The following is a 23,197-nucleotide window of genomic DNA, read 5'->3' on the forward strand; positions in this document are numbered from 1 at the left end:
TGTCCTAATGATTTATGATATGTTTATCTAAGTTCAACTCCAACAATGTGTCTTATTTTTCATATATATTTAATATATTATTTTTAATATATGTTCATTAAAGCACAATATAAAATAAAGAGAGAGGGTGAGTATAATATTTTATATTAAGATATAAGATAGGGTAAGGAGATGTGCCCTATTAACTAGGACATTGTTGGATCAATATTTTTCATCAAATACTTTAGAATTATGATTTAGGACATGTTATAAGAAATATCTTGGACTTGCTGCTCTTATGAATTACCCGTATCAGTTTATTTACATTAACACCCATCAATTTTAAAAGAGGCTGTTATTTCTGGCCAGAGGATGCTGCATGTCGTATATTCTGTGTTGGTTTGTGGTATAACTTTGTCTTTACTCAAAGTTAAATAAAGTAAAGAAGCCGTGACATAGTTTATTCATACATTCACTTCTACTTATCTACTTATATATATAATAGCCCAACACGTCCGTGTCAAGCCTCCCTCCTGAACAAATAAATTACCTAACTCTGAACCCGAGCCTAACTCCGAACCTAACTCTTCCTCATACATATAAAAAAATGTTATTAATGAGACTCGAACCCAAGCTCTCTTCATTATAAGTACACCTCTCAAACCACTTGAGCTACACAGACAATTAATTTTTTTGTTCAAAAGCATTAAACTCAAACATTAAAACTGTTGTATTTATATTTTTTTCAATATTAAATTTATTTGAGATAAGTTATTATTTCAGGTAAGTCTCATATGTTTTTTACATGATAGATTAATATCCATAAATTAATTACTTACGTAATGAATTTAAATTTGAAAATTTTTTTGAACAATTGGGCTCGAGCCATGTTTCAGACTTCAAAAAATGGATATAATTCATATTTGAATAAAATTGGACGAATTCAAATCTAACTTAATACTTTAAACGAGTACTGATACAATATTGGAAAATTTTAAGCCATGAATGTGAGAAATAAGCACAAAAACTAAGATTTCGGTGAGCATCTTTGAAAGAAAAAATTGATGGACTTTCAACATGGACTATGTCATATTTTTATTTTAATTATAAAAAGTGACTTATAAAAAGATTACAATATTTTGAAGAACATAAAATAAGATAATTGATTTCGGTGAGCATCTTTGAAAGGAAAAATTGATGGACTTTCAACATGGACTATGTAATATTTTTCTTTTAATTATAAAAAGTGACTTATAAAAAGATTACAATATTTTGAAGAACATAAATTAAGATAATTGAAAGAATATTTTTATTTTAAACTTATGGTGAATTCAGAATTCGACGTGTAACCGAATCTTTTCAAAAAAAAATTATAGATATAAGAATAGTGACAAATACATCAAATTTGGTGTTAGAAAATATGTCTAAATGATGTGATTTTGGTGATATATGAATTTGAAATATTATAACTTGTGATACAAAGGTGAATATAGGGAATTTCTATATTGTTAATCAAAAGTCAACCAAATAATAATAAAACGCGTTTACGAGACCTACTAAAAAGAGTTGAGTTATAAATTTTACTTGCTTAAAATAAAATAACACAGAGAAATAAGTTATATATATATATATATATATATATATATATATTAAAGTCTTAAAACTATAATTTTAATATGCCATCCATCAATGTATAACATACGAGTTAAATAAAATGATTCGAAGTATAATTAAATTAATTAATCAATCACAAATTAAACTAATAAAATATAATTAATTCTGAAATGGATAATCCGACGCGATAAGGTGAAAACTAATGTCTGATTAAACGGGAATAGAACAAGAATAGTTTTTCATAAGCCAGAATATCGAACAATTGAACATGATATGCTACATTGCTCACCCCTAAGAAATAAGAGTATCAAAATATTTAAAAATGTGAGTTTGCACAAAACTAAAAAAGTAACTATACGGCTAATTAAACTAAATATTTCTTATTTTTATGAACTTCATGGTGCCTAACTGACATCTACTCTATTTTTGCTATTTGAGATCTGGTTTATAACAATTACATGAAAAATCATTAAAAGCCTAAATCAACAAGCTCAGAAAACTGATGATAAAAAATAATATTTTATAGCAAGATAATATTATAACACGCGGTATTAAAGTAATAATCATCTAATATTTTAAATTAACAAAAAAATATAAGACATTAAAATACTATATAATTGATATGAAAATTAAAAGGGTAAGCCAAATCAAACGTGTCGAAATTTTTCGGGTACAATTATAAGGTTAGTAGTTCAATGGATGCTTTTATAATAAAGTAAGGTAGGGTCTTTTACATACAATATATGTTTCAATTATTATTTATACAAGGTGTGTGCAACATATGATAAAAAAGAATGTGTTGATGGTATGTCCATCATATATCACTTAACTATTATTACACAAACGTACGCTCAAAAAAAGAGAAATAAATATAAAACAACGCGGACCACACATCTTCATCTAATCATGATTTGGGATATCGTAATTCCCATATAAAGAACAAGTTTTCATATTGGATGAAATAATTTAATAATTTTCAACAATAAATTACAGATCTTTTTAATGAGGTATAATATATTTAAATTCTAAAAGTTTCAGTATTAGTTTCGAGTATAATTTTGAACATGTAGATAATATGGTAGTGACCTCTATATTCTAACAAATTTGAATATAGAAACATCAGTTAAAATGTTGTTTTAGATCCATAATTTTTTACTATCACTGTTATTAGATTGCAAATGTTACATTTCATATTTACATATTCTGTTAAAAAATAGGACGTAATAGTTATGCTCGAAATAATATGATGACACACGAATATTATTTAAAATACAACAAAATCTAGAGTCCCGTGCCTCGCACGGGTTTTTATGCTAGTTTAAATTTAAAGTAAAAGCTAAAGTTTGATAGTTTAGGTTCTTCATTTTGGTATATATGACTTGCAGTCTTCTCATATATATATATTCAATCCCAGCACCAAATTATCCTTCCAGTAAATTTTGAATCCTAATTCTAAATCTCTTCCCCCACACAAAAATGAAGTCGGTGTTTGAGTACTTCAGCAATTCTGGATACACATTCGAAGAGTATAATTTTCCACAAGATGTTTTCAGATGCCATACGTGCAACGAATCAATTGAAGGCTCTGTGGGATATTGGTTTACTGATACTAGGCTCAGTGATCGTCAAAGCATCTTCCTGCACAAGACCTGTTCAGAATTGCCCATATCAGTTTATTTACATGAGCACTCATTATGTTTAAAAGATGATAATATTTTCAGTGAGGATGCTGCTTGCCGTATTTGCAACAAACCAATTGCAGGCTCTCCTACATTTACATGTACTAATCCTGATGAAAATGTCAACTGTCAAAATTTCTACTTGCACAAGATCTGTGCCGAATTGCCCTTGCAGATAAACCACCATAATTGTATCAAATGGAGAAAATAAATAGGCACAAAAAAATTGTTTATGTTAAATTTTATGATGCCTGAACTCAATTTATAAGGGCTGGCTTATCAAAAATATTTTCTGTTTTTGATATACACTTTTCCCAAAAAATATGGCAGATAGTTTCGCTTTTTTTGGTATCAAAATAATTGGAAAAAAATTTCAAATTCTGATTTGATATTTATTACGGGTAGGTAGTTTTTTATTTTTGATATAATGAAAAAGGTAATTTTGAAATTTTCTTCCAATATATCCGAAACTAAAGAAGGTAATTTTTATTTTTGATATTTTTAATATAAAAATCATAATTTGAAACTTTCTTCCAAATTTTGATACTAAAAAAGGTAGGTACATCTTGTTTTTGATATTTTGAATAAGGTAGTCCTGAAACTTGCTTCCAATATATCCCAAACTAAAAAAGATATTTTATATTTCTGATATTTTTCATCCAAAATTATAAAATTAGTTTTTATTTTTGATATTTTTCATCTAAAGATTTAGAGAAATTGAACGTAGATATCTGTGAGGCGCCACATACACGCCCCTCACTTCTCCTTTATATAAGTATATTGATGGGACAAAGAAAGTAGTTTATTTTAAAATGTACTTTATATTTTTTAAACAATAAATAAATATATTTTAATATCGTCAAAGATAAGTCGATTTGACTTCTAAAAAACTGAAAAATGTAATTTGGAATGGATTGAATATTGTTTCAGGACTACTCCCTCCATTCCAAGATAATTATCATTTTGATTTTTTACATGTATTTTGGGTGTAAAAGAAACATATTATTCATAAAAAAGATTAAATTCTAAATAAAAGTTTAAAATCTATTTTTTTATTCCAAAAAAAGTTTAAAAATAACATGTAAAAATATGATTTTTTCCCTCCTCGAATTGCGTGTAAAAAATCAGAGTGATTATTATTTTGTAACAGAGGGACAAGTATATTTGTATATGATATAAAACATATCAGTGCTTTATGTAATTTGTCAACACTAGTGGTAGTTCTATTAATGATTTTTATGTTATAAAAATTGAACCATCTCGGATTGACTATGCCAAAACAGAAACCAAACTGGTTCATCTGCGATTGTAATTTTCAATTATAAAATTTAAACGAAATATTCTGATTCCGATTTTATCACAAATTCGGACAGAATTTATCAGAACCCGTTTTTAGGATCCCGAAGGAAAAAAAATTATGTCTTGTTATAATAATTCAAACTTGATCTGGATGAGGAAAGGAGGAATGAAGTTTCACAAAGCAGTTCACTTGAGAATGAGTATAACATCTGAATGGGGCTTGTGGACAAGGTGGAGCGAAGTTTAACAGTGCAGAATGTGAATACCATGTGAATGGTTGAGTGTGATCTGCAATGCCGTGTGATAAAGAGTATTTCAAAAAAAAAGTTAAATTCTAAATTCACTTCAAAATATAAAGTAAAAGATAAAGTACTTTGATAGTACTTGATTTTGGTGTAAATATGACTTGTGCTCGCCTTTGAAGTATGTTCAAGCCCACCACCAGATAATTATTCTATCAGTAAGATACTAAGATTGTTGTTTCGGATATAAAGGATTCTGCACCAACTCAAGCCAACATAATAGGAGACAAAGCTCAACAAAAACAAAATAACGGTATGTTTGAGAGTGTTGTTAAAACCGTTGTGCTATTAGAAAAAGCGCTGTTATAGAAAGCTGATAATTTTTGATAATTTTTTGATATTTACATATTTTGAGTTATAATATAAATAATGTTTTCGGTGAGGTTTGACACATTCGAAGTGTATATGTATGTGGGTATATGATTTTTAAAAACAGTTACAGGCTCTTTTGCATGTACCTGTGCTAAACAAATTGATATTCAAACGAGGCTTGTTAAGAGTTACTCAATTACCCATATCAGTTTAAAAACCTATGGTAGATTGGTAGGTTCTGCTACATATATGTACATTAGTTCTTCTGTGTTAGCTTCTGGTATAACTTTGTCTTTACTTAAAGTCGAATAAAGTAAAGAAACAGAGACATTGTTTATTCCTACATTCACTTGTAAATTTAAAGTAAAAGCTAAAGTTTGATAGTTTAGGTTCTTGATTTTGGTATATATGACTTGCAGTCTTCTCATAAATATATATTCAATCCCAGCACCAAATTATCCTTCCAGTAAATTTTGAATCCTAATTCTAAATCTCTTCCCCCACACAAAAATGAAGTCGGTGTTTGAGTACTTCAGCAATTCTGGATACACATTCGAAGAGTGTAATTTTCGACAAGATTTTATCAGATGCCATACGTGCAACGAATCAATTGAAGGCTCTGTGGGATATTGGTTTACTGATACTAGGCTCAGTGATCGTCAAAGCATCTTCCTGCACAAGACCTGTTCAGAATTGCCCATATCAGTTTATTTACATGAGCACTCATTATGTTTAAAAGAGGATAATATTTTCAGTGAGGATGCTGCTTGCCGTATTTGCAACAAACCAATTGCAGGCTCTCCTACATTTACATGTACTAATCCTGATGAAAATGTCAATTGTCAAAATTTCTACTTGCACAAGATCTGTGCCGAATTGCCCTTGCAGATAAACCACCATAAGCACAACATACACCCTCTTGCTCTGTTTCCTCAGCCTGATGGTCACATCTGTAGTGTTTGTACTCGTTCTGTGAAGATCTGTTATGCATGTTACGACTGTGAGTTTAATGTGTGTGTGTTTTGTGCTTTTGAGCAAAGAGTGCTTCATCATGAAGGACACAAGGAGCACACACTCACATTAATGAAGAAGGAATCTTTGTTCCAGTGTGATGCTTGTAATGAGGAGGCTAAAGACTATTTCTATGCTTGCACCACCTGTGATTTTGTGGTCCACAAGAGGTGTGCCTTTTCCCCTTATATTATCCCAAATCCTAGTTACCACCATCACCCTCTTAATCTCATCTACTCCATTCCTGACATTCATCGTTATTTCAAGCAATTTTGCAGTATCTGCGGTGAATTTGTATGCAAAAGCTACTGGGTGTACTATTGCCATAAATGCACATATTTTGTGCACATGAAATGTTCCACATCCACAGTATCCATGCGGTGAGTACTCTATATGTGTTTGATTTTGGCTATTTAACATTTTTTTTAGTTTGTCAGAAAGTCGTGTTTACCAGTACTGTCAACTCTAAATTTATATAATATTATTTGCTGTTTTCAGAAATAAGGATGAAGCAGATGACATTGACAATGAATCTGATCTGCTACAATTTCCTCTGCCTAGCCAAGAATCAATGTTTGATCTCATTGTAACTCAGTGTGCCAAGTCCCAAATTGACTTAAAAGATGAAGGGGAAAACTGTGTTACTATGTCAACAGCACCTAATGATCCACACATAATTGAAAAACACTGGAGTCACGAGATCCATCCATTACAACAGCTCTTGTGTACTGTTAGTGAGAACGATGAGGACGATAATGATGGCAGAAGGACGCTGATATGTAATGGATGCATTCAACCTATAACGGTTTCTCATCCGTCATACTATGCTTGTATCCAATGCGGTTTCTTTCTCCATTCCTTCTGCGCGACTAAGTTGCCACAGAAGCTACCTGTAGGAGCATCCCATTTTCACCCTAATCATTCTCTCTTGCTTCAGAAGCCCGGTAAATTCTATTATGATGTTCTCTGTGAGTCTTGCTACCTTGTGACAAATGGATTCTACTACCATTGCCAGACATGTGATATCAATATTGATATCCGTTGTGCATTCTTACCAACCAGGATAAAACACAAATCTCACAAGCACCACTCCCTTGTTCAGCGTTTCTCTTCTAATTCCAGGTGTTGTGTAAGTGGGTCGACAATTGAAAATGATATGGTATATGCATGTGAAACTTGCAGTAATTTCCAAATGAAGAAATATTGTATATTTTTTCCAAGTAGCGCGAAACACAAATATGAAACTCACCCCCTAACCTTGAGATATCCACCATTCTTCTACGAGGGGGTATTCTACTGTGAAATCTGTGAGGAACGAGTCAACAACCAAGAATTGCTCTATCATTGCAGTGAATCTGAACATTCATTTCACCGTTATTGCTTGGGCGTTATCAGCAATATGAAGTTAGGAGGGAGCATTAAAGTTTTTATCATGGATAAACCACACACACTTGCATTAGTTATCAAGAACCTAACAAGAAACAAGTCCACAGACACTTGTTCCCAATGCTTAACACATTTCTCCCTCCCAGAATGCTTTTTGGAATGTGATGGCTGCGGAATTCTTGCATGTGCCGGCTGTGCCAGTAAACTCTTGGGCGAAAAACAGGCCAACAACAGAGCGCCCTTCTATCGAAGTACTCACAGTATTTATATATGAACTATGAAGCATGTTCATTGTTCTGCATTTTATATCAAGTTTATATTTTTTTTTGTTTTTATTGTATTCAAGCTTTTTCATGTAATTTTTAGCGCCCCTAATTATTGCACTACATTGAGTAATAAACAATATTATTTTCATAAAAAATTAGGAATAAACCACACACACTTGCATTAGTTATCAAGAGGCTAACAAGAAACAAGTCCTCATACCTCATACGCTTAGTTCCCAATGCTTAAAAGAATTCTTCCTCCCTGACTGCGTTTTGGAATGTGATGGCTGTGGAATTCTTGCATGTGCAAGCTGTGCCAGTAAACTCTTGGGGGAGCAACAGGATTAATAATCAAAAAATTGTACATTATCAATAATAGGGCTGACCCGAGTGGAAATACTTATACGTTAGAAAAAAATAAAAATAAAAATAAATATATATCGAAAGTAACCCATCTCTTTAAATGACATCAATTTATTTTACAAACATTTAAAAAAATTATTTTTAAACATCTTCAACTAATTTTTATATATTATTGACTTCTTCTTCTTCAAAAAAAGTAAATATATTATTGACTTCATATTGAAAAAAAACATGGAGTATTTAAATATTCTTTGATAATATTCTTATATTAATTATATTTAATAGATACTATTATTTCATCAATTATATTAAATATAAGACATTTTTCGAGAAATTATAAAGCCTATTAGTTTGGCTCATAAGAATCATACATGATTACAAGAGTTTCAAAATAACAAGTTCAAATACTAAACAAAAAACAATTATAAAGAGGATAATTCAGGGTCATGCATGTAATAGTTGTGTAAAGGGGATAAAGAGTATTTGCATAATGTTATGGTAACTTGCATTACCTGACCAATAGAAGGATGATTGAGTGATAATTCTAAATAACCATCCTCTAATATTGTTTGATAGCGTAATTGACCGGGGTGATTGCTAGACTCTTCAACCAATAGTTGGTGCCCATTGTTGGAAGTTACCCATATTTTTGATGTAAGAAGTTTTGAAATTAGCACCCCATTAAGTAAAGGTAATATGAGGAAATCCAAGGCATCAAAGCTTGGTACAACAGTCAACACATGTGATAACAGATCATGTGTAGTGATTTGATTAACTACTGAGACATAGTCAAAACTACTAACCATTTTCAATTTTTAGGTAAACACTAGAATTTAGGTAAACACTAGATGTTTATAGGTGGTGGTTCTTTAAGTTGAAACAAATCACTAAATTACTGCAGTTTTATCATTCTCTTCATATGATGCGTGCAATCTAATGAAAAGAGTCAACACAAGAATCAAGTTGAATAATATGAAGTAGAAGTAATACTAATACTTATCTATGAACCATTAGTTAACAAATACTCCCTCCGTCCCACCAGGTTTTTTACGTTACTTTTTGGCACGCATTTTAATGCTCTTATAAAGTATACTTATATTATATATTTATTTTTGAAAAAAATCCCGAAAAAAAGTTTGACGTTTAAACTTTTATTCAAAAAAAGAAAAAATTTAAAGTACGTTATAAAACTATACTTTACGAGAGCCTCAAAATGCGTGCAAACAGTGTACATAAGCATCCTGCTGGGACGGAGGGAGTATGGAATAAGGAGTCATCAACTTAGGAAAAACCTTGTTATCAAAGAAACCACCAAATTAGCAACATTTTATCATACACTAAACAAGATGGTGAAAAGAGCCAAAAAAAAAAAAAAAGAATCTTCATAAAAGTTGATTAATTTGAATAAGATCAAGTAGTAGGAGCACTAAGACTTATCTAACACTCGGTAGATAACGTGTAACCTCAACTTCTAGAGGTACCATGAAATAAAAGCAAACCCCACATAAATGTGTCGTAAATATTCTCAAACAAAGGACAAGTTTTTATTTCTTAATATGAATCACATTTGATTTTCTAATTAATGTGTTTTTATATAATTATACTTGCTAACCCATTTAAGATAGAATAATTGCCACCTCCCCTTAATTATAAACTACCTAATTGGAGTTTGAGATTGAAACTGCATTTGAGCAAATTGTTTGGCAAATTTCTAGTTAAAAAAAATATGTACTTTTGACTAGAATTATCATCTTATAGTGTGCCGGGACTAATATAGCATTGGTATTGTGGCATACAATGAATTCCAAACCTAAGAAATGTGATATAGCTAGTATCTTACATAACGAAACTTTTATTATCATGATGAAATTAACTATGAGAAATTCAAAAAAAATCCCTTCTCTGAAATTTATAAACATTGACATCAAAGAAGAGTTTCCTTATGGGATGCTATGTCATCCCTACTACCCTTAGTTCCATTTCCCTCGTCCATTAGGACGGCCTTTATGTTACTTAAACCCCATTTTTGGCTAAGGTAACATAAATTTTATGTTAGGTATATTGATGATACCTTAGGATACCTAACCTAACTTAGTTTTCCTCTATGGTAACATGTATTTTTATGATACCATAGGATGCTATTGTAACATAACATATGACTAATACAACTTGAATATATGTTACCTTAGAGTGTCACATGTTTTTTTAAAAATTGGGGCCCACTGTGGTCCCAGATGTGCCACGTCAGCATGCTGACGTGGCATGTGGGTCCCACATGCTGACGTGGAGTGGGTCCCACTTGTGGGGACCACCTTCTGACGTGGCATGCTGACGTTGCATGTAGGTCCCACATGTGGGGTCACATTTCCAGTACCATATTGAAACCTAATGTAACAGTTTGAAAAGCTATTGTAACATTTATACTTAGGCAAATAGAACATTTGATATACTTTTGTAACAGTTTAACAAAAACCAACATGAAATGATCATTGAAACTAGACAATCCCAATAAATCAATTCACAACCAAAAACATCCAAATATTTAAACATCCACCTCAAATATCCAGCCATCCACCTCAATCTTCTAAATATTTAACCATCCACACAACCATACAGCCAAAACCTACTTAGATAAACCATGACAACTCAAAAACTACGGCAATCACAATATTTTTAACTTAAAATAAACTAGTTAAAGATTACTTGGTTTGGAATTATAAGTTTGTAAACTTAGATAGCAGTCACACTAGAAGCTAGTACTGCCTCCAGTTAAAGGTGTACCATCTTCATCTTCACTTGCGACCATGGCACACAACTCTGGGATTTCAATAATGATATCCGGGTTGGCTTGTCCAAGTTTCGTAAGAGCAAATTCCAAAGTCTTCTGCACCTTATGATCAACTCCTGCTTCGACTTTCTTCACTTTGTCCTGAAATTCAGTCTCTACTTTCTTCACTTTCTCCTCCAACTCAGCAGCAAGGCCTTCCTTTATCTTTATGGTCAGCTCTTTAACATATGTATCTGTTGGGGCATTAGAAGTATGCATTGGTGGCTTAGCATACCTCCCTTTGAGCCAATTAGGACCATGTTTTACTCCAACTTGATTAGTAGCGTCATCTGCACTGCAAATTTTTTTGGTAATGTCCTCCTACAAATTGATAGATATAAAAATTCAGTTTTTAATTGATTGAAACATAAAATAGAAAACATTTCACCAATGAATGTGGGATAAAAAACTTACAATTTTTTTTCTCCATTTTGTCAGGTTTGATCTTGTACTCACGTTTTTTATCTCGCGCCCGAGTTTTAATGAAAACCTCTGCATCGCATGGTTCACTATCATCTGCCGCTATCTTTTTCTAGTAAAATAAAACAAAAAACACAGAACATACCTTAGACACATGCAATGAACAGGTGATATGAAACACACGATCAAGTACAAATAATCATATAAATATTTTCATACCATCTTATTCCGATGTTGTGCAAGACTTTTTGGACCAAGAGTGTGACTGTCAACATATGCACTCCGGGCTATTATATTTTTCCTTTCTTTTTCCTGCATAAATTATTAGAAATTATTTTCTTATGATCCCGACACAGCCTAAAAGCTTAAATCAAAATTATACCTTACTACTGTCATCATTCCAATATTCCAAGAGTAGTTTGAAACTCTCAAGAGGAATGTCATCTGGTCTATTGCTCAACCTCATTTCATCATTTTCATAAGTGGTATAATGACGTGCCTTGGTTCGACACATCGGGAACTATATATCGCGCCTTGCAATATAACAATAAGAAACAATAAGCACAATAGGCATACCTAATATATTTAGCTCTAATAATCAGTTGTCCTCTTAATTCAGTTTTCTAATATACTCAGCCCCTATTAATTCTCTAGGCTGATAGTGAATGGTTGAGTCGATTTCACTTATATTATTGACATATAGTTGAATGACCCTAATTAAAACTTCTCTAAATTAAGCAATATAAATTCCACCAAAATTACCTTGACATAATTCCACATAGTTGTCCTCAAGCTTTTCGGAACATGGCGTCAAGTTACAGAAGTTAGGGGCACACATCGTTTAGCAAGTGTTCCCAGGAAGCAACTTAATTCCGATAATACTTTGTCATTTTCCGCAATGGGCTGGAAATCGTCATTCATCCCAATGACAACTCTCTTGTCAAAGGTTCTCGTATGAACTTTGTCCATCCTAGTTTTTCCTCTAGGCCGTTTAGGAACTAAAACTGCAAGTTTTTGTCAACGTTAATATTTTCTACTTGAAAATAATAAAATTTGGCAAATAAAATAATCTGCACCACCGGGTGGAGGGCTGACAGTGATTATGCAAAATCCAAGGTTATTACCATTAATTGTAAACAAAAAAAACTTCATTATTTTGCTCGACACGTAGTGTCCTTTGTCTTTCATACTCTGTCAAAGGTGGTGGAGGGGGTAGTATGGTGCTCTGACTCTGTAAAAATTTAGTAGAAACAATTATAGTCGATCTGAATATAATATTTGATTGGAAATTAAATGTCTAACCTGAACCTCATTCTGAACCTCATTCTCTCCCATTTTTTCATCTTCATCTGGTCCATTTTGCAATTCCAATTTTCTTTTCGCAGTCGTAGCATTACAAGTCACAGGTTTGGCATTGCATTTTTCCAATTTATTCAGTCGTGGTGACTTTCGAATACCTTCTTTTGGCTAGTTCTCTGAACCCAAATTCCTCGCTTTTTTGTTTTTCTGCTGTTGCAGTTGATGAGTGGTTGTCAACTGGCGCTTCGGGGGTTTTTTACCTACAAAAGTACAAAATTATAGTGTAAAATAGTGCAGACAACGGAAAATTCAATTTAATAGGATTATTTGCAAGAAGTAAACAATAACAATATAGTACCTGCAACTAAATTAGGTCTTGGCCTTATCACCACATGCGGCTGCATTTTTTTGATAGGGTCTACACTCATGTCGATGACATTATCGATGTAAAAATCAATAAACTCGCTGCTATTAGTTTGGTCAACTAGTCCAGTAAGCTCCGAATCACTCGTCAGCAACTTCCAATCACCCAATTTCTTTGTGCTTGCATAAACTCCTCCGATCTCTGAATATTTCAGATCATCTTTCACATGCTCCATAAGTACTGTATATGAAAAAATTTCAGTCTCAACATCATATACACATGTCTCTGTCCCACCAACATATCCTGTACTCTTGAATTTACCTTGATGGTGGAATCTGAGATGAATGATTTTTTCCATCCTGTAAAATAATTAGAATTAAAAATTACATTAGAGTAGAGTACATAGATGTGAGCATCAGTGTGAGGAAAGAGAGCCAGAGGGTGTATGTTGTGCTTATGGTGGTTTATCTGCAAGGGCAATTCGGCACAAATCTTGTGCAAGTAGAAAGTTTGACAGTTGACATTTTCATCAGGACTAATACATGTAAATGTAGGAGAGCCTGCAATTGGTTTGTTGCAAATACGGCAAGCAGCATCCTCATTGAAAACAGGGCTTTTTTTATTCATAACCACGTTTTTAATCTTATTTTCAAAAATACTACCTTCTCCAATCTTATTTTCAAAAATACTACCTTCTCTAAAATATTTTCAAAAATCCTGGTATTCAGTTGATTCTATTGGAATCTAATGGCCCCGCCAGGGGCACCCATACATCAGTTGCAACTTAAAGTTTTCCGTTGCATATGAGGTTGCATGCAACCTCATATGCAACTAAATGCAACTGAAAACTGTAAGTTGCAACTGATGTATGAGTGCCCCTGGCGGGGCTATTAGATTGCAATAGAATCAACTGAATGCAACCTCATATGCAACTAAATGCAACTGAAAACAGTAAGTTGCAACTGATGTATGGGTGCCCCTGGCGGAGCGATTAGATTGCAATAGAATCAACTGAATGCAACCTCATATGCAACTAAATGCAACTGAAAACTATAAGTTACAACTGATGTATGGGTGCCCCTGGCGGGGCCATTAGATTGCAATGGAATCAACTGAATGCAACCTCATATGCAACTAAATGCAACCTCATATGCAACTGAAAACTGTAAGTTACAACGGATGTGCCCCTGGCGGGGCCTTTAGATTGCAATAGAATCAACTGAATGCAACCATATGCAACTGAATACAACCATATGCAATCACCGTATTTTTAGAAAATATTTTCAAAAAGATAGTATTTTTGAAAAAATTTTAGAGAAGGTGAAAATAAGATTGGAGAAGATAGTATTTTTGAAAATAAGATTGAAAAAACAGTATACAAGATAATTCGCCTTGAAAATAATATCCCGTTTTAAACATAATGAGTGCTCATGTAAATAATTTTGTATTTCTAAAAATCATTTTATATCTGTAGTCGCAAGATAATATATTTTTAAAAACAAACTACTAATATGTTATAAATGTAAATATTTACTTATCATTATTTATTTTATAAAAATGAAATCTAAAAGTTTTAATAAATAAAATTCTTAAAATTATATATAAATTTATTTTAATATATCATAAAAGTAGAGTTTTTTTCATAAATACCCAAGTCAAAAAGAAATATTAGATTAGAGCCTGTCGCTTAAGTGCGGTTTACCTTGTTTCACGTAGTTTGCAGGCTATTGCGTGAGCTCGTGGGTTTACCTAGTACGCACCGAAGGGTAGCGGCTGCGGGTTCCTACGTTAAAAAAAAGAAGAAATATACAAAAATACTATCATTTTTTAAAACAAATTGCAAAAATATTATGATTCGATTTTTTTTTTGAAAATACGATTTTGAATATGCAACCAATTCTACAACTACGAGTAACCATACTTTCAACTACATATGTAACTTTTTAAGAAAATTGCTAAAATTATATTAAGTTGCATAATAAGTTGCAATTAGTTGCAAAGGCAGAAAAATATATGCCCTGCTCGGCAAAAAGCAAAATCAACAAGTATTGCGACCACAAGGAACGGTCACTAACCAAAACTTCCTAAAGAAATGAAGCATAACAAGAAACAAAGGCATATCATGAGCACATAAAGTCAACACCAACAACCACTTTTAGAAGTATCTACTTCGACCATTCTGACTTCTTTTCGACTCATCTTGTGTGTGTTCGCCATCTTTCTCCACTCATCTTTCCCATCTATTTATCATTTTTAAGAATCAATTTAATTTTCCCAAGATCTGAAATCTTAATTAACAATTTATCTCATCAATTGAAGTCTGAGAGAGCTTGCAATGAAAAGATGAGACAGAGAGAGAGAATGAGAAAAGACGAGGAAAAGATAGAGAGAGCGTGAGGATAGGAGAGATGGAGGTAGAAGAGGGAGACAAAGAGTGAGCGGAGACGGGGAGCAAGAGGAGAGAAGGGGAAGAGTCAGAACTTAGTTTTGAAAAAAGAAAGTAAATATGCAATTTTTGGGAGAATATTTTAGGGTATTTATCAAATATACCTCGTTTTAACATTTTAATTACAATAATACAACCTTCACCCAAAAATTGCAGATTTACTTTCTTTTTTAAAAAATAACAATCCATTTGCAGTATACGGTCGGACTCTTCCCCTTCTCTCCCTTTGCTCCAGGCCGTCTCGCTCACTCTCTATCTCCGTCCCTCTATTCTCTGTCTCTCTCTTCCGCCTTCACCTCTCACCTCCTCGCTCTCTCTCTATCTCCTTCTCCTCTCCTCGCTCTTTTCTCCTTATTTTTGTGTCTCGTTTTTTTTCATTATCAGCTCCATCAAATTTCAATTGATGAGATAGATTGTTGATTAGGATATTAGATCTTGGGGAATCAAATTGATTCGAAAAAAACGATAAATACATGGGAAAGATGAGTGGAGAAAGATGGCGTACATACAAAAGATGAGTCAAAAGAAGTGAGAAAGGTCGGAGTAGACGCTTCCAAAAGTGGCTGCTGGTGTTGATTTTAGGTGCTCATGATATGCTTCTATTTCTTTTTATGCTTTATCTCTAGAAAGTTATGGTTGGTGACGGTTGTTTGAGGTTGCAATACTAGTTAATTTTGGTTTTGGCCCTTCAGGGACATTCATTTTTATACTTTTGCAACTAATTGCAACTTATTATGCAATTTAATAAAATTTTAGCAATTTTTCAAAGTTAATTACATATGTAGTTGCAAATATGGTTGCTCGTAGTTGCAGATTTGGTTGCATATGCAAAATCGTATTTTTGCAAAAAAATTTGAATAACAGTATTTTTGCAATTTGTTTTAAAAAATGACAGTAGTTTTGCAAATCTTTTTTTGACTTGGGTATTTATGAAAAAAGCCCTATATTTTATTATTGCAATTAAAATGTTAAAAAAGTATATTTGATAAAATTCCTAAAAATAATTGACTATCAGATATAAAAAAAATATTATATATAATATTTGATCCAAAAAAATATAATTTACTAAGTATTTTATTTAATATAATAATGGATAGAGGTTGAAGTGCCCTCTCCGATTGCTGCTATTCGGGAGCAGCTTGACATCGGCGCTGGTTTTGGCCTTCGTAGGGAGATGCTATTAGGGATGACAACAGGTTGGATCGGTTCACATATTCGAGATATCCAAATCCAAATTATTTTTAAAATCCAAATCAAAATCTAAATCCAAATCCACGATTTTTGGATCGGGTTCGGGTTTATTTGGGTTTATCCAAAATCCGATCCCGAAATATAAATAGTATTGTAAATATATTATTTTTGATTTCATCGTCCTTGAATTTCATTATATTGAAAATTAAACAACACTAATAATAAAATTTTACACATTAATAAAATCTCGAACCGTATTTAATAATTTCTAAACACAAATCTTCAATATATGCTTGGTTAAACAAAAAAAAGACACTATCACCCAAGAATATAGACATTCACACTTTACCTGTATATATATTATAAACAAAATATAGTATATATTTATATTTTCTGACAAAAAAAAATATAGTATATTTAAAATTGAAAAAAAGTATATTAGTATTACTCTATACACATACATATACATATATATATATACTAGCTTATAGCCCGTGCAAGGCACGGGAGCTTTTTAATTATTTATAAATTTTTAAATATATTTTAAATGGTGTGAAAAAAATTATTTTATAATAATAAATTAAAATTATATGTATCATGCCAAACTATTAAATTCTTTCTATCAAATTTTAAATTATTTTAAGTAAAATATGTGACGCCAACTCCTATTAGATTATATAATGTGATTTAAATATTTTTCTAAAAATTTTTATGGTTCGAGATTAAAATTGATAAACACAATTTGTTTTGAATTAAGAAGATGAATCATAAACATGTAATAACATGGTAGAATTTGTTTCGGATTAAAAAAAAAGTTTTTGTATTCGTTCCTCACATAAATCGGGCTTATTAATTTAAAAATATATTAGGTAAAAATAATTTTGTGACGGTGCGATTTATATGATTCTATAAATAAAATTGGTAGAAAATATTTATTTTGGATTAAAAAAATCATAAACACATGAAATACAGAATTTGTTTTGAATTCAGGAAAGGAATTATAAACATGCAAGTAGATATCAGTTGTCTTATGAAACAGATGTTATTTTTGTTCTAATCTGACGGTGTTTATTTGTTCAATATACGATCCGATGGATAAAAATTATTTTGTAGGAAATATTTATTTTGGATTAAAAAAATCAAAAACACATGAAACACAGAATTTGTTTTAGATTCAGAAAAGGAATTATAAACATGTAAGTAGATGTCAGTTTCCTTATAGAACGGAATTTAATTTTGTTCTAATCTAACGGTTCTTATTTGTTCAATATAAGATCCAAGATAAGCCTTTGGACCATAGGACCATGCGACCAAATTATCTCCCTTACGCTTATTATATATAAGTATATAATATATACATAAACGTGTGTGTGTGTTTGGATTTTTTTTCAGGTTTCGGGCTTGGATCGGGTTCGGATCGGATTTGGATTTCGGGTCGGGTTTCGATACGGAATATCTAATATCCAAATTCAAATCCAAACTCGTTGGGATCTAAAAATCAAATCCAAATCCAAATCCAAAATATCGGGTTCAGTGAGATCTATTCGGGTCGAAACGGTTGGGTATCCATTCGGATCGGATTTTTCCGTCATTTTAGATGCTATCCATTCAACCAAATCATAGTATATTCTCTCCTGAAAGAAACTCCGTCAATGGAAAAAATAAGGAGATCATCATCATTGAAGACGAACCGATTTGACATCAAGCTATCAGGCATCAGGTGGGAATTTTTATCAAAGAAAATCGGGAGGATGGCAAAGGAAAGAATATGTCCTCTGCTGCTGTCGGGAAAGGAAAAGGGAAGATGTATGCTGGTGAAAGTAGCTCTACGTGAGTGTGTTTGCTAGGTTCTGAGTTTAAAAGCTTAGGTTCATTTTCATTATTTCAGGTCGCCGCAGTAGTCTTTGCTTCAGTAGTTGTTAAGTCAAGTTTTTTAGTTAGGTTTCTTGCAGGCGTAGGCTTTCTCTCATTGTTTGCTTGTTTCCTCTGCTAATAAGATGGCTTATCCAAAAAAAGACTTAATTGTGATATAGAAGACTTATGAAACAATATTAATATCTTTATTTAAATATTTATGCTCTGTACCTGCATAGCACGGATTTAAGAAAAAAAGTAGTGTATCCTGAATTCCTGATTGGTTTTGGAAATAATATCATTTATTATGTCGATGTAAGGTACAACAATTAGGGGCGTTAAAAATTACATGAAAAAACCGAAATATATACAGTAGAAAGGAAAAAATAAAATGCAAAACAATGAACATACTTCCACGACAAGAAAACATGTCAAAACCGATCATAAATAAATACGGTGAGTAGTTCAATACAAGGCCGCTCTGCTGCTGTTGGCTTGTTGCTCGCCCAAGAGTTTACAGGCACAGTCGGCACATGCAAGAATTCCACAGCCATCACATTCCAAAAAGCAGTCGGGGAGGAAGAAATCTTGTAAGCATTGGGAACAAGCGTATGAGGACTTGTTTCTTGTTCGCCTCTTGATAACTAATGCAAGTGTGTGTGGTTTATCCGCAATAAAAACTTTAATGCTCCCTCCTAACTTCATATTGTTGATAACGCTCAAGCAATAACCGTGAAATGAATGTTCAGATTCACTGCAATGATAGAGCAACTCTTGGTTGTTAACTCGTTCTTCACAGATTTCACAGTAGAATACCCCCTCGTAGAAGAATGGTGGATATCTCAAGGTTAGTGGGTGAGTTTCATATTTGTGTTTCGCGCTACTTGGATAAAATATACAATATTTCTTAATCTGGAAACTACTGCAAGTTTCACATGCATATACCATATCATTTCTAATTGTTGACCCAGTTATAGAACACCTGGAATTAGAAGAGAAACGCTGAACAAGGGAGTGGTGCTTGTGAGATTTGTGTTTTATCCTGGTTGGTAAGAATGCACAACGGATATCAATATTGATATCACAGGTCTCGCAATGGTAGTAGAATCCATTTGTCACAAGGTAGCAAGACTCACAGGGAACAACATAATAGAATTTATGGGGCTTCTGAAGCAAGAGCGAATGAGTAGGGTGAAAGTGGGATGCTCCTACAGGTAGCTTTTGTGGCAACTTAGTCGCACAGAAGGAATGGAGAAAGAAACAACATTGGATACAAGCATAGTATGACGGATAGGAAACCGTTATAGGTTGAATGCATCCATTACATATCAGCACCCCTCTATCATCATTGTCGTCCTCATCGTTCTCATTAATAGTAAACAAGAGCTGTTGTAATGGATGGATCTCGTGACTCCAGTGTTTTTCAATTATGTGTGGATCATTTGGTGCTGTTGACATAGTAACACTGTTTTCCCCTTCATCTGTAAGGTCAATTTGGGACTTGGCACACTGAGTTACAATGAGATCAAACATTGATTCTTGGCTAGGCAGAGGAAATTGTAGCAGATCAGGTTCATTATCAATGTCATCAGCTTCATCCTTATTTCTGAAAACAGCAAATAATATTATATAAATTTAGAGTTGACAACACTGGTAAACACACGACTTTCTGACAAACTAAAAAAAATGTTAAATAGCCAAAATCAAACACATATAGAGTACTCACCGCATGGATACTGTAGATGTGGAACATTTCATGTGCACAAAATATGTGCATTTATGGCAATAGTACACCCAGTAGCTTTTGCATACAAATTCACCGCAGATACCGCAAAATTGCTTGAAATAACGATGAATGTCAGGAATGGAGTAGATGAGAGTAAGAGGGTGATGGTGGTAACTAGGATTTGGGATAATGTAAGGGGAAAAGGCACACCTCTTGTGGATCCAGAACTCACAGGTGGTGCAAACATATGAAGAGTCTTTAGCCTCCTCATTACAAGCATCACAGTGGAACAAGGATTCCTTCTTCATTAATGTGAGTGTGTGCTCCTTGTGTCCTTCATGATGAAGCACTCTTTGTTCAAAAGCACAGAACACACACACATTAAACTCACAGTCGTAACATGCATAACAGATCTTCACAGGACGAGTACAAACACTACAGATGTGACCATCAGGCTGAGGAAACAGAGCAAGAGGGTGTATGTTGTGCTTATGGTGGTTTATCTGCAAGGGCAATTCGGCACAGATCTTGTGCAAGTAAAAATTTTGACAGTTGACATTTTCATCAGGATTAGTACATGTAAATGCAGGAGAGCCTGCAATTGGTTTGTTGCAAATACGGCAAGGAGCATCCTCACTGAAAATAATATCCTCTTTTAAACATAATGAGTGCTCATGTATATAAACTGATATGGGCAATTTTGAACAAGTCTTGTGCAGGCCGAATCTTTTAAGATCATTGAGCCTAGTATCAGTAAACCTATATCCAACAGAGCCTTCAAGTGATTCGTTGCACGTATGACAGCTAACATCTTCTTCAAAATAATACGCTTTGAATGTGTACCCAGAATTGCTGAAGTACTCAAACACCGACTTCATTTTTGTGTGGGGGAAGAGATTTAGAATTAGGATTCAAAATTTACTGGAAGGATAATTTGGTGCTGGGATTGAATATATATTTATGAGAAGACTGCAAGTCATATATACCAAAATCAAGAACCTAAACTATCAAACTTTAGCTTTTACTTTAAATTTACAAGTGAATGTAGGAATAAACAATGTCTCTGTTTCTTTACTTTATTCGACTTTAAGTAAAGACAAAGTTATACCACAAGCTAACACAGAAGAACTAATGTACATATATGTAGCAGAACCTACCATAGGTTTGCCGAAAACACGGCATGCAGCGTCCTCTCCAGAAATAACATCCTCTTTTAAAATTGATGGGTGCTCATGTATATAAACTGATATGGGTAATTGAGTAACCCTTAACAACCCTTGTTTGAATATCAGTTTGTTTAGCACAGGTACATGCAAAAGAGCCTGTAACTGTTTTTAAAAATCATATACCCACATACATATACACTTCGAATGTGTCAAACCTCACCGAAAACATTATTTATATTATAACTCAAAATATGTAAATATCAAAAAATTATCAAAAATTATCTGCTTTCTATAACAGCGCTTTTTCTAATAGCACAACAGTTTTAACAACACTCTCAAACATACCGTTATTTTATTTTTGTTGAGCTTTGTCTCCTATTATGTTGGCTTGAGTTGGTGCAGAATCCTTTATATCCGAAACAACAATCTTAGTATCTTACTGATAGAATAATTATCTGGTGGTGGGCTTGAACATACTTCAAAGGCGAGCACAAGTCATATTTACACCAAAATCAAGTACTATCAAAGTACTTTATCTTTTACTTTATATTTTGAAGTGAATTTAGAATTTAACTTTTTTTTTGAAATACTCTTTATCACACGGCATTGCAGATCACACTCAACCATTCACATGGTATTCACATTCTGCACTGTTAAACTTCGCTCCACCTTGTCCACAAGCCCCATTCAGATGTTATACTCATTCTCAAGTGAACTGCTTTGTGAAACTTCATTCCTCCTTTCCTCATCCAGATCAAGTTTGAATTATTATAACAAGACATAATTTTTTTTTCTTCGGGATCGTAAAAACGGGTTCTGATAAATTCTGTCCGAATTTGTGATAAAATCGGAATCAGAATATTTCGTTTAAATTTTATAATTGAAAATTACAATCGCAGATGAACCAGTTTGGTTTCTGTTTTGGCATAGTCAATCCGAGATGGTTCAATTTCATAACATAAAAATCATTAATAGAACTACCACTAGTGTTGACAAATTACATAAAGCACTGATATGTTTTATATCAGATACAAATATACTTGTCCCTCTGTGACAAAATAATAGTCACTCTGATTTTTTACATGCAATTCGAGGAGGGAAAAAATCATATTTTTACATGTTATTTTTAAACTTTTTTTGGAATAAAAAAATAGATTTTAAACTTTTATTTAGAATTTAATCTTTTTTAAGAATAATATGTTTCTTTTACACCCAAAATACATGTAAAAAATCAAAATGATAATTATCTTGGAATGGAGGGAGTAGTCCTGAAACAATATTCAATCCATTCCAAATTATATTTTTCAGTTTTTTAGAAGTCAAATCGACTTATCTTTGACGATATTAAAATATATTTATTTATTGTTTAAAAAATATAAAGTACATTTTAAAATAAACTACTTTCTTTGTCCCATCAATATACTTATATAAAGGAGAAGTGAGGGTCGTGTATGTGGCGCCTCACAGATATCTACGTTCAATTTCTCTAAATCTTTAGATGAAAAATATCAAAAATAAAAACTAATTTTATAATTTTGGATGAAAAATATCAGAAATATAAAATATCTTTTTTAGTTTGGGATATATTGGAAGCAAGTTTCAGGACTGCCTTATTCAAAATATCAAAAACAAGATGTACCTACCTTTTTTATATCAAAATTTGGAAGAAAGTTTCAAATTATGATTTTTATAT

General features: G+C 32.6%; 2 protein-coding genes across 3 annotated transcripts; one reads left to right on the forward strand and one right to left on the reverse strand.

The window, feature by feature from the left end:
• The first annotated feature begins 5,478 nt into the window (after nucleotides 1-5,478).
• Nucleotides 5,479-7,917, forward strand: LOC108195353 (uncharacterized). Of its 2 annotated transcripts, XM_017362316.2 has the most exons (3): nucleotides 5,479-6,366; nucleotides 6,475-6,576; nucleotides 6,695-7,917. In XM_017362316.2, the coding sequence occupies exons 1-3, from the start codon at nucleotides 5,696-5,698 to the stop codon at nucleotides 7,854-7,856; spliced, it is 1,935 nt and encodes a 644-aa protein (XP_017217805.1). In that variant the 5' UTR covers nucleotides 5,479-5,695; the 3' UTR covers nucleotides 7,857-7,917. The 2 variants fall into 2 exon arrangements, with proteins under 2 accessions (XP_017217805.1, XP_017217804.1); XM_017362315.2 differs by having other exon boundaries at nucleotides 5,479-6,576.
• Nucleotides 7,918-18,888: 10,971 nt separating this feature from the next.
• On the reverse strand, nucleotides 18,889-22,590 carry LOC108195313 (uncharacterized). Its single transcript, XM_017362270.2, has 2 exons — nucleotides 20,339-22,590; nucleotides 18,889-20,218 (listed from the first exon to the last, which is right to left on the reverse strand). Exons 1-2 carry the CDS (start codon nucleotides 21,214-21,216, stop codon nucleotides 19,078-19,080), a joined length of 2,019 nt encoding a protein of 672 aa, XP_017217759.1. The 5' UTR covers nucleotides 21,217-22,590; the 3' UTR covers nucleotides 18,889-19,077.
• Between the last annotated feature and the right edge of the window lie 607 nt (nucleotides 22,591-23,197).

This window comes from Daucus carota, chromosome 7 (assembly GCF_001625215.2).
Source record: "Daucus carota subsp. sativus chromosome 7, DH1 v3.0, whole genome shotgun sequence".
In the NCBI taxonomy this organism is placed as follows: Eukaryota; Viridiplantae; Streptophyta; class Magnoliopsida; order Apiales; family Apiaceae; genus Daucus; species Daucus carota.